The sequence below is a fragment of the Callionymus lyra genome, chromosome 9, assembly GCF_982586985.1.
Source record: "Callionymus lyra chromosome 9, fCalLyr1.hap1.1, whole genome shotgun sequence".
Lineage (NCBI taxonomy): Eukaryota > Metazoa > Chordata > Actinopteri > Syngnathiformes > Callionymidae > Callionymus > Callionymus lyra.
In genome coordinates, this window is record NC_141826.1 from 17,253,945 (window position 1) to 17,264,783 (window position 10,839).

A 10,839-nucleotide genomic window follows, 5' to 3' on the forward strand; every position below is an offset into this window, starting at 1 on the left:
CGCTTTAACAATCAAAACAATACTCAATGAAGTATGTACTTTAAAGATCAAGATAACACTCATAACACAACAGGAGTTCCAGAAAATCAAGGAAAAGCCTGAACAAATAGAAACGTCTTAAGATGTTTCTTAAAGGAGTCAGTAGATCCATCAAGCGCAAAGAGTGAGGAAGATCGTTCCAAAGCTTCCAACCCTCCAGAGCAACAGCCTGGAAGGATTTCTCTCCTCTAGTCCTGAACCAGGAATCAGAAACCATCAGTAGATTCTGATCCACAGACCTCAGAGCCCGAGCTGGGGTGTAAGTCTGGGTCAGATCAGTGATGTAAGGAGGAGTCTGACCATGAATAGATCTGAAAGTAAGAACCAGAATTTTAAAGTTGATCCTGAAAGAAACTGGAAGCCAGTGAAGAGTTTTAAGGATTGGAGAAATGTGATTCCTTCTAATTAAGTAATTCATATTTGTATAGCGCTTTTCCAGACCAGGGTCACAAAGCGCTTAAACTATCAAAATAATACTCAATAAAATATATACTTAAAAGGTCAAGACACCATCGAGACCAACACAGAGTCAGAGTCTCAGAAAATCAAGGAAAAGCCTGCACGAATAAAAATGTCTTAAGATGTTTCTTGAAGGAGTCAGTAGATCCATCAAACACAGAGGGAGAAGAAGATCGTTCCAAAGCTTAGGAGCAACAGCCTGGAAGGATTTCTCTCCTCTGGTCCTGAACCGTGTTCAGGAACCATCAGTAGATTCTGATCCACAGACCTCAGAGCCCGAGCTGGGGTGTAAGGCTGGTGAAAAAAACTGGCAGCCAGTGAAGAGATAAGTCACGTAAATAAGAGCCTCTGCGATCACATGATAACTTCAGGGAAATAGAAACTATAAAATATTCCCGGACCTGTACCAGTACGTTATAAACATATGTTACCAGGCCGCTCAAAGAGAAAGAATAATTCATATTATGTACAATCTATTATTAGTGTCTCAAAAGTGTGTGAACTAGTGAAAATAAGTGAAACATAAACTCTATATAATTTATTAAGTTGTTTATTTTTTACTTTAATGTCCGTACGTTAATATACTTACAATAATATGGTACCTAAAAGGTTGGTAAACATTATGTCAGTCCAGGCAATGATTATCAAAAGACTTACAGAAGTCTGAAGGTCAGTAATTGTAAGACATGAGACAAAGATAGATTGTATTTTATTCATCAAAAGGAGGGAAAAGAATATTCGGGGTCAGTCATCTAGAGTGAGGCATGTGAAGAAGAGAGTGCAGGCATGGTGGCACCAGTGGATCACCTTAAACCCATCCTTCTGGAGCTGTTGCTGTGCATTCTGGGACACAAACAGTGGAAAAACCTTCAACCGCTGTCTTCAGCATTGGCTTTACTGTCCGCCTCAGCGAGGAAGTCTTGGTCGGCGTAAATGAGGAAGCCGGTGAAGGTGCTGTCGGTCCAGTAGGGGTCGAAAAAGAGTCCGTTCTGCTCCGAGTAGAAGATCTGCAGCCAGACCTGGTCCTGCTCCAGCAGGTGGAGGACGGTGGACCCGGACGCCACATCGTGGTTCCCGGTGTTTGCGTCGAAAGTCCTGATCTTGTACTGACCGTTGTGGACCAGGCCGATGGCCAGATGTTTGTTGGCCAGAGTGATGTCGTAGCTGAAGTAGTAGACCCCCGGGACGGCGCAGACGAACTTCCCGCTGCTGGTGTTGTAGTGGTTCCCTTCGTTCAGCAGGACCCGGGTGAAGCGGATGGGAAGTCTTTCCTTCGGGTAACTCTTGGTCACCGCCACTGAGAAGGCGGATCGCGCGGCCGTGCCGCAGTTGCAGCGTCCGGCGTGTCCTTCCTCACCCTTGTCTCCGCCGTCCCCCTTCTGTCCTCTCTTGCCCGTCAGGCCCGCTGCTCCACGTTGACCCTTCAACCCTCTCGGCCCCGCCTTGCCGATCACACCGTCTCTGCCTTTGACGCCTGGTTTTCCCTGATTCCCCGTCCGCCCCGGATCCCCTGGTAGAAGAAGAAATGTTCATCATTAAAACATTTCACTTTTTGTGGTTACACAATAGATGTGTTTTAGATGTGTACCACAATGTGTAAAGGGATGTGTACCACGATGTGTACAACGGTGTGAACCATGATCTGTACAACTATGTGTACCATGATGTGTACCACAATGTGTACCACAATCTGTACAACTATGTGTACCACGATGTGTACCACGATCTGTACAACTATGTGTACCACCATGTGTACAACTATGTGTACCACAATGTGTACCACGATCTGTACAACGGTGTGTACCACAATGTGTACCACAATGTGTACCACAATGTGTACCACGATCTGTACAACTATGTGTACCACGATGTGTACCATGATGTGTACCACGATCTGTATAACTATGTGTACCACAATGTGTACAACGGTGTGAACCACGATGTGTACCAAGATGTGTACCACGATGTGTACCACAATCTGTACAACTATGTGTGCCACAATGTGTACAACTGTGTGTACCACAATGTGTACCACGATGTGTCCCACGATGTGTACCACGATCTCTACAACTATGTGTACCGCGATGTGTAAAACTATGCGTACCACAATGTGTACCAGGATCTGTACAACGGTGTGAACCACGATGTGTACCAAGATGTGTACCACGATGTGTACCACAATGTGTACAATAATGTGTACAATAATGTGTATAATAATGTGTTTAATAATTTGTTCAGTAATGTGTACCATAATGTGTGCAACGTTGTGCACAACAATGTGTACAATAATGTGTACAATAATATGTACATTAATATGTACAATAATGTGTGCAACGATGCGACCTCTACGACCTCTATAACTTTAGATATCTATGTTTTTTTTCTTATCTTATCTTAAATACAACATCTTTAAAGGTCATTATATGAACATGAATATTCATCTACTTCGATTTCAGCCAACCATCTGGCGGTCCAGGTAAAATGTCAAGGAGGTCTAGATTTGGCCCCCGGGCTAAGAGTTTATAGGATATTCCAGCAGAGCATAGAGAGAAGATAGAATCCAAAGAACCCAAAGGTTTGGACTCAAATGTACCTGCATCTCCATTGGCGCCCTTTTCACCATCCTTCCCATCCGGTCCATCCTTCCCAGGGGGCCCGGTCCGCCCGATGGCCCCCGGTGACCCAGGTGCCCCGGGGTACCCATCTGGACCAGCTGGCCCCGGTAAACTGCACACCAGCTGAGAAGCCTGGATCGTGAAGTTCCGACCCTTCTTGGGAAGCGAGGACTGGGAGAACGCGAGCGGCAGCAGGAAGATCCAGAACCAGGTCTGCACCATGACGGACACTGGACATGAAACTAGTCTGAGATGAAACTGTTTCCAGGACATGTTCGCTCGTCATCACAGGAGGAACTCACATGGATAAACACCCGCGGGGCCTCTTCAGAAGCTTCCAGATGATCCGTCCTCATCCTCGAACATGGTTCCTCCGAGCGCGTTCAATGGTCTTGTCCTTGAGACGATCTGCAGAGAAGAGTGAATAACAGTCGGTAACATCCGCCCTGTTGAGCTGCTCGTCTGCCAGAAATACCTCCAACATGATGTCATTCAACTGCTGTGTGAAAGTGTTGCAGCCCAGGAACTGCTGCGAGAAGAACACTTGTGTCGACGGTGTATCGACGGTTGTTGAGACTCACTTTTGTCATGATCACAAAATAGTTTAAATAAAACAAAATTAATTACATTTTAACGTAGAAATTTGCCTTAAATATTTTCCTCATTTCTCATGAAAAATTTCAAACTATTGCTATATTATATTATTGATAATTTTCACACTTTTCCTTATTTTTAAAATCCAATAATGGAACTTGTTTTATTATTACAAACCTTAAATGAGATGAAAATTATTTTAGTTTTTAAATATTTCAATTGTTTTTCTTATGTATTAGACTTATTAGTAGTTTGTCCATATTTTTTAAAATCCTTTCAAACTTAGTTTCGAACAAATATTCTACTGTCATGTTCTCGCCTCAGCTTATTAATTATAGTTTTTTTTAAAGCATTATCATTACAGGTTTTCTAATTTAATTATACATTATACTTTTACACATTTAGATATAATTAAAACATATTCTGGAGAAGTTATTAACTGCAATAACCTGTCAGTGGAAATTATACGTCTACAACAACATGAATAATCTTTCGATGAGATTGTAGTCATACTTTTGTCACACTGCTGTGAAATCTTGAACAGAGATAATCCACTTTTACGTTTAAAAATGAACAATATTTAAATAAAAGTCTGATAAATAACTGTATTTTTCTTCTTCTAGGCAGGGAAACAAAAGAACAGTGCATAAATATAAACTAATCTCTCCTTTACTTATAGATTTAATGTAAATGAACACAAAGTAAATAATTTGACATATGGATCAAGATAACTTGATGTAATAAGTTATAAGCAACTATGTTTACCACAATGTGTACCACGGTGTACAACAATGTGTACAATAACTAAAATATCAAGTGAAAAGTTTCTACTTTCAGTGTTGATGATAGTGATTTAAAGATGTGAAAGACGGAGGACACCCTGGACAGGCTTTCAGAGGACAACCACTCAAACAGACATACCTAGACACAATTTACGTTCCGTTTTTGGACAGTGTGAAGAAACTAGAATTCCTGGAGGACAATAAAAGGAAAATCATGGAATGTTTGTGAAAATACTTCTTTTTTTTTCTCCAAACACACAACACGAGTCTTGTCTGATGATGTCATTTTATTTAAAAAACAAAAACAATGATCTACATGAATCGGCTAAAATAAAAAACATAAGCTGTACACAGATGTTTCAAAGTGACGCCTCAGTCACCGAGCGAGTGCTCTGGTCGAGTCCTTTGATGCGAGCGAGTCGAGCCGCGTCCGAGTCGGTCACTGTCCGAGGAAAGAAGCCATAGGATCGTCCGCCCGGCAGCGCTTCATCCTGAACGCCTCCATCTCTTCCTCCGTCGGGGCTTTGACTTCCTGCAGGCTGCCGTACGGCCGCTTCCTCTCGTCCAGCTGCATCATGGCGTCCACCAGCTTCACGCGCTTGTCCTCCGCCTCCAGTGCCTTTGAGCAAAGAAGAGACGTGGTGAGTACGACGCTACGACTCTCAAGACTCTCACTAAACACTTTACCGTCTTCAGCTTCTCCTTCTTCTTCTCTTCGTCTTCTGAGTCCGAATCGCTGCTTTCAGGCTTCTTGTTCTTATTCTTGTTCTTCCTGTACTTCTTTTTCTTCTTCTTCTTCTTCTCTTTCTGCATTTTATCCTGGTGCATCTGGAGGTCGACGACAGAAACGTAAAATATACATGTTGGCGACGGAGACATGTGCCGTGTCTCAAATCGCATACTTCTCTTAGTATACTAGAAGTTAGTATGCATCAGGATAGTGTACATACTAACTAGTACGCAAATTCTCCACAGATAGCATGTCTTCAATCAAACACTGCTGCTACGCACTAACAGGAAATGACACGACAGCTTCTTCTTCTACTTCTATTTAACGATGGTTGCAACCAGCTGTTTGAACACTAAAAATAATAACTTTGAGTACGCAAGTATGCGATTTGAGCACCGGTTTAAGACACTGACCTCCAGCAACGTCTTCGGCTCCTCCTCCTCCAGCTCGTTCGGACCTTCTTCAAACGGAACCATCTCCGTGTTGTTCTTCATATGGAGGAGTTAAAGTCAGTCGTTCAGTAAGATAAATCCCCGACAGCATGAATGTAGGAAAATAAACGTTCTTACCGTAGCGATTCCTGACTGTCCGGTGCAGTAACTCTGCTTGACCATAGAGTGGCAGCACTTGAAGCCCCAGAATCCATCCTTCCAGTAGGAGCCCCAAATACACTGCACACACAGATGCACACGTCACCCACTTGGACTCGGGGAGAAGAGAGTCTTCCTCGTTACTCACGCTGTGGTTGTTGATGAGCACGTCCTCTTCGTACTTGGAGCGAGCCACGGCCTTCTCCAGACCCTTCAGCACGGCGCCGTGGCGCGAGTACTCCACGTAGTCCTCGGTCTGAGCCAGCAGCAGCTCTCGCGGCGGCGCGTCCAAGTGCTCTTCACCTCCGTACTGACGGCGACGTGACACGATGACAACGTTAGCTGAGGCCCGGCTATGTCGACTCAAGTCTTGAGGGCCGAATCTGGCCCCCCACACATTATTTTGGAGGGACAGGACGATATAATATATAAATATATAATTTTAACTTAATAATTTATTTTAGACTGCAGCTTAACCCTTGTGTTATTAGGGTCAAAGTGACCCGAATGCCTCAAAACAAAAGTGTTTGTGGTATCCTTTGTTTTGTCTCAGGGTCAAGGTGCCTCGAAGGCCCGAAAACAAATGTGTTTGTATGCAAGTAATTTATATTTATAGAGCGCTTTTCTAGACCAGGGTCACAAAGCGCTTAAACAATCAAAAAAATACTCAAAAAGATCAAGATAACATCGAGAAAAACACAGATGTCCCAGAAAATCAAGGAAAAGCCTGAACGAATAAGAAAGTCTTAAGATATTTCTTGAAGGAGTTAGTAGATTCAATTCAATTTTAAACACAAAGAAAGAGGAAGATCATTCCAAAGCTTAGGAGCAACAGCCTGGAAGGACTTCTCTCCCTGTGGTATCCTTTCTTTTGTCTCAGGGTCAAGGTGACCGGAAGGCCCCAAAACAAATTGGTTTGTGGTATACCTTGTGTTGTCTCCAGCACGACATATGCATTTCTGAAAGCCTGGGAGGTAATTCACACAAGGAAGCAACATAAGGGGTACCACAAACACATTTGTTTTTGGGCCTTCAGATCAACTTGACCCTAAGAAAACACAAGGGTTACATTTTTCATTTTATTTTGGGTACTTGCACAGAGATATTAGTGCAAAAACATCTTGTAGGTTTGTGCCATCATACGATTTAAAAGATAAAGTTTATCACAGTCATTGGATCTGATCAATTGCAAATTTAAGATACTACACGTTTAAACTTGCAGTTTTAATATCATTAATGTTGTTATAAAACTGGTTTAGTGATCGTCTTAAAATTGTATTATCTCAACCAGTAAGTTACAACTTAGAGAAAAACTCAATTTGAAATGGCAAAATTAAAGCCAAAATAATATTAAATTTAACACTTAAGACATGCTCAGCATCTTCTTAAGCTTCATTTTCCTCTCCATGTTTTTATTTAATTCACTCTAACACGGACAGACCAATGCAAATATTCAAGAGTGTATAACAGACGCAAACATGAGTATTTAAACTTTACCCTCTCCAGGATGCTCTCCTTCTGCTCCTCTTTGAAGTCTTCCTTCTTGACTTTGAAAGAACGATGGAGCAGCTCCAGTTTTGTTGGGTCAGCCTGTAGATGCACCTCACTCCCTCTCTCATAGGCTTCCCACGCAAACACTGTCGACCCAAACACATTTCTCAGAGTTAAAAATGATGAAATTATAAACAGGAAATAGACTAACACTAACTGTGTAGCACTAAATTTTAAATCCTTAACAATAATGGGGTGAAAAGTGAAGGTAAAAGATGCACATGTTTGACTTTACTTACACTGAGTTTGAGCCATTGTAATTGTGTCTCCACTGTAGCGCGCAAAGTTATCTCCTGCATAACAAACTCTGCAAAATAAGATCAAATGATGATTAATACGTTCATGTATTCTGATTGCAAGATTTATAAATATTGATTATTGACAGCTGTGACTTACTCATCTGGGTTAAAGCCAGCGTTGGAGTACGGGTTCTCTCTCATAGCTCGAGTCTTTGGATCGTAATACGCTGAATTTGGATCCAGATTTCTCAAGTACTGAAAGAAAAATGTAAATTACTTTCAATGTTTATTCAAACAATTAACCTCCATGATGAGTCAGAAACTATACAGACATGAAGGAAAACTGTTCATGAGTCACTTACTTTTGCCGTGTCTTCTCTGATACGAAGATTTCTGACAGTGATTCGTCGTTTGGAGTCAAAGTTCTGCCCCGGCATGTCGATGTCATCCGCGTACTTGTCTTCATCCTCGCCTTCGCTGTCGTGCTCTCGTTCCTGTGCATGGAGAAAAGTTGCTTTAATCTGTTTTTTTCTTTCCTTAACAACGTTCATCTCAACCATCCACTCACACTTTGGTCCAGTTTCCCTGAGGCCAGTTCTTCCTGAAGCTTTTGTGCCTTCAGTGTCCTTTTAGCCTTCAAGATGAAAAAAAAGGACGGTTTGAAACACAAATCAAAATAATTTGCAACCCTGATCATTGCTGCTCCATTCTTACCGAATCTACTTTAGCGTACTCTTCAACGATGCGTTGATGATCCTCAGGATTATACCCGTTCCAGCGATCCCTCTTCCCGTCGTAGTCCATGTTGAGTTGGACCTGCGCATGCTCATCCGGAGCAATAGATGTGCCGGTAAACTTCGCTCCAACCTTTCTGGGTCTCTAACAAATAAGATTCAAAACAACATGAAATATTTCTAGAATTCTCCTAATTCTAATCTAATTCTGACTCTGTGATTTAACATGTACCTCCAGACAGTCCTTCTTCTTGTGTGTCAGCGCGCCACAGTTTTCACAAGCTCCTTTCCGGTATTTGGTGGTGATGGAACTCTGGTTCACGACATGAGAGTCTTAATACCGAGGAAGTTATTTCAAGTTGAGGACACAAATGTACGCCCTCACCTCTTGTACTCCTCTTCTGTACCAATCGCAAATAGACGATACCCTCTCCTGCTCTTCTTCCTGTGGCCGCTGATGTTTAAGAGTGGGTCTCTTGGACGGGTCAATGTACCATGGAACGGAGGAAATGTACTGAGGGATGTGAGGGTTGATGTCCCTGGAGAAAAAAAAAGATGAAGTTCATATAAGGAACAGGTTTGTTTCTCTATACCGTAAAATCGATAGACATTATTCCACATGTAATATTGGCGGGTAAAGTAGGCATGTGTGTAGTTGACGTGTGCTGGAGATCAGCAGTGGCCAATCAGTGCCTTTGTGTTGTTTTCATCAACACTATATTGATGACTTTACTGATGACCTAAATTTTGGATTGACAAAGTGCACGAGCCACCAAACGTTGACACCATTTTCCAGGTTTTCACTCGACAAAAATTCCTCCCAAAACATCCAAGGAGAGTAAAATGTACATTGGAATCCCTACCAAAATTATAAACATCATTATTACATACGCTTTCTCTCTTAAGCAAGATTTCCAATGATGCCAACCTTTTCAAAACAGGGTGAATATCAAGCAAGTTATGACATTTTGAAAGACGGATCCAAGTTCAAAAGAAATTAGTACATTTCCACAGGTTTTAATAACTTTCTTCATAAAGGAAAACAATACTTATATCAGCAGAATCGTCTTTACAAGACCTGTCTGATAATCCTGGTTTCAAGCCTCTCAAAGCTGGTCAACTTACTTTCCTTCCTCGTCCACTTCAGCAGGAGCATTTCCCAACTTTCTCTGCTCCTCCAACTCCTTCTTCTTCCTCCAGTCTTCCCTCGTCATTTTCTTGGGCTCATCCAAACCCAAGGTGGCCTCAGAACTACCGTTGGCTGGTTCTGTCATGATGACTCTACCAAGAGAGGAAAAGAAAAATGTAAAACAACAAATCACTATAATAATTTATAGCGACACGTTATTAGCGCTTCATCATCCACTCCGAGAATCGCATTACAAATACATGTAACGAGTTAAAGGACAAAATACACGTGTTGACTTACTTTTATCCAACTATCCGCTTTTAAAAATCCAAATTTCTCACACTGTGGTGTGATTAAACACCTCAATGTAAGATTAAGAAGCAGGAAAATGTGTTTTGGTCGAGGCTAAGAGACGGTCGCCATTTTAAAAAAAACACGCCTACGTCACAAGCTCTTCTTCGGTGGTATTAAAGTGTACCAACAGACCACGTTATAGACTTTGTGCGACACCTAGTGGTCAGAACTACAGATACGCCGCGGTATTACATATATTATATATATATATTTATTTTATTTTATTTTATTTCTGTTCAATACAAATCTATGAATACACACAATGATCACGTTTAAATAATCACTCTTTATGGGACTATTAACTTTGCTTCGGTTTATCAGCCTAAAGAACGTATTTTGTTATTCTGAATGCGGTTATTATGACTAGGAAATATGAAAGTAAATGTCACCGGATTCTACTTAATTTCTAATACCGATTTTATTACTGCATCAAATTTCAAGCACTTTATATTTTCCCCAAAATGCATGTATTCATTCAGTGTAAAATTCAATTTGGAAAATAAAATATAAAAAAGAAAAATTAAAACTTCAGTGTAGATATAGTGTAGATTTAATGTAAAAATGAAAAAAAAAAGGTAAAAATAATGTAGATAAACTTAGTGTAAAAAAAAAATAATAATCTGTGTTAACATCCGGGCTACTGAGGAAGTGTTGGTTGCAACGGCTCACATCTACTTCCTGTTACTTGTCAGATGTGATCGATTACTTCTCCTAAATAGTTCACTGAATTTCATTTCACATTTCTTTTACAATACATTTTCAGATTTAATATTTTTTTTATGTGTTGACACGTTTTAAAATATATATATATATATATATATATATATATATATATATAAACAATAGTGCTCGAAATTTGACTTTTATTTTCAAAGTCTGTAAAAAATTCTGTGTCATATTAAAAGTCTGATGGCACAACTTTACTTTCATAGGGAAATGTGTTTTGAGCATCCTTTTAAAAAAGGGAGGTGTTTAACCTTGTTTTATATTAGTGCATATATAGATAGAATATTATTATTGCCT

General features: G+C 40.7%; 2 protein-coding genes across 4 annotated transcripts; both read right to left on the bottom strand.

Moving 5' to 3' along the window:
* Positions 1-1,190: 1,190 nt before the first annotated feature.
* On the bottom strand, positions 1,191-3,617 carry c1qtnf2 (C1q and TNF related 2). Of its 3 annotated transcripts, XM_087799049.1 has the most exons (4): positions 3,589-3,617; positions 3,416-3,521; positions 3,092-3,326; positions 1,191-2,008 (listed from the first exon to the last, which is right to left on the bottom strand). In XM_087799049.1, the coding sequence occupies exons 2-4, from the start codon at positions 3,467-3,469 to the stop codon at positions 1,368-1,370; spliced, it is 930 nt and encodes a 309-aa protein (XP_087655175.1). In that variant the 5' UTR covers positions 3,470-3,521; positions 3,589-3,617; the 3' UTR covers positions 1,191-1,367. The 3 variants fall into 3 exon arrangements, with proteins under 3 accessions (XP_087655175.1, XP_087655176.1, XP_087655174.1); XM_087799050.1 differs by lacking the exon at positions 3,589-3,617 and having other exon boundaries at positions 3,092-3,343; positions 3,416-3,511; XM_087799048.1 differs by lacking the exons at positions 3,416-3,521; positions 3,589-3,617 and having other exon boundaries at positions 3,092-3,393.
* Positions 3,618-4,758: 1,141 nt separating this feature from the next.
* On the bottom strand, positions 4,759-9,902 carry slu7 (SLU7 homolog, splicing factor). Its single transcript, XM_087799304.1, has 15 exons — positions 9,763-9,902; positions 9,459-9,614; positions 8,719-8,872; positions 8,566-8,646; positions 8,314-8,478; positions 8,168-8,233; positions 7,962-8,093; positions 7,757-7,854; positions 7,600-7,667; positions 7,307-7,446; positions 5,958-6,119; positions 5,789-5,890; positions 5,633-5,707; positions 5,177-5,317; positions 4,759-5,108 (listed from the first exon to the last, which is right to left on the bottom strand). The coding sequence occupies exons 2-15, from the start codon at positions 9,605-9,607 to the stop codon at positions 4,929-4,931; spliced, it is 1,713 nt and encodes a 570-aa protein (XP_087655430.1). The 5' UTR covers positions 9,608-9,614; positions 9,763-9,902; the 3' UTR covers positions 4,759-4,928.
* Between the last annotated feature and the right edge of the window lie 937 nt (positions 9,903-10,839).

Coding starts and splice junctions, on each gene's coding strand:
- slu7 (XM_087799304.1), bottom strand. CDS start 9,607: ATGACAGAACCAGCCAACGGTAGTTCTGAGGCCACCTTGGGTTTGGAT. Junction 8,873..9,458: donor GAAGTGGACGAGGAAGGAAA/GTAAGTTGACCA, acceptor TTTTTTCTCCAG/GGACATCAACCCTCACATCC. Junction 6,120..7,306: donor AGGAGAGCATCCTGGAGAGG/GTAAAGTTTAAA, acceptor CGTCGCCGTCAG/TACGGAGGTGAAGAGCACTT.
- c1qtnf2 (XM_087799048.1), bottom strand. CDS start 3,386: ATGTCCTGGAAACAGTTTCATCTCAGACTAGTTTCATGTCCAGTGTCC. Junction 2,009..3,091: donor GGGCGCCAATGGAGATGCAG/GTACATTTGAGT, acceptor TTCTTCTACCAG/GGGATCCGGGGCGGACGGGG.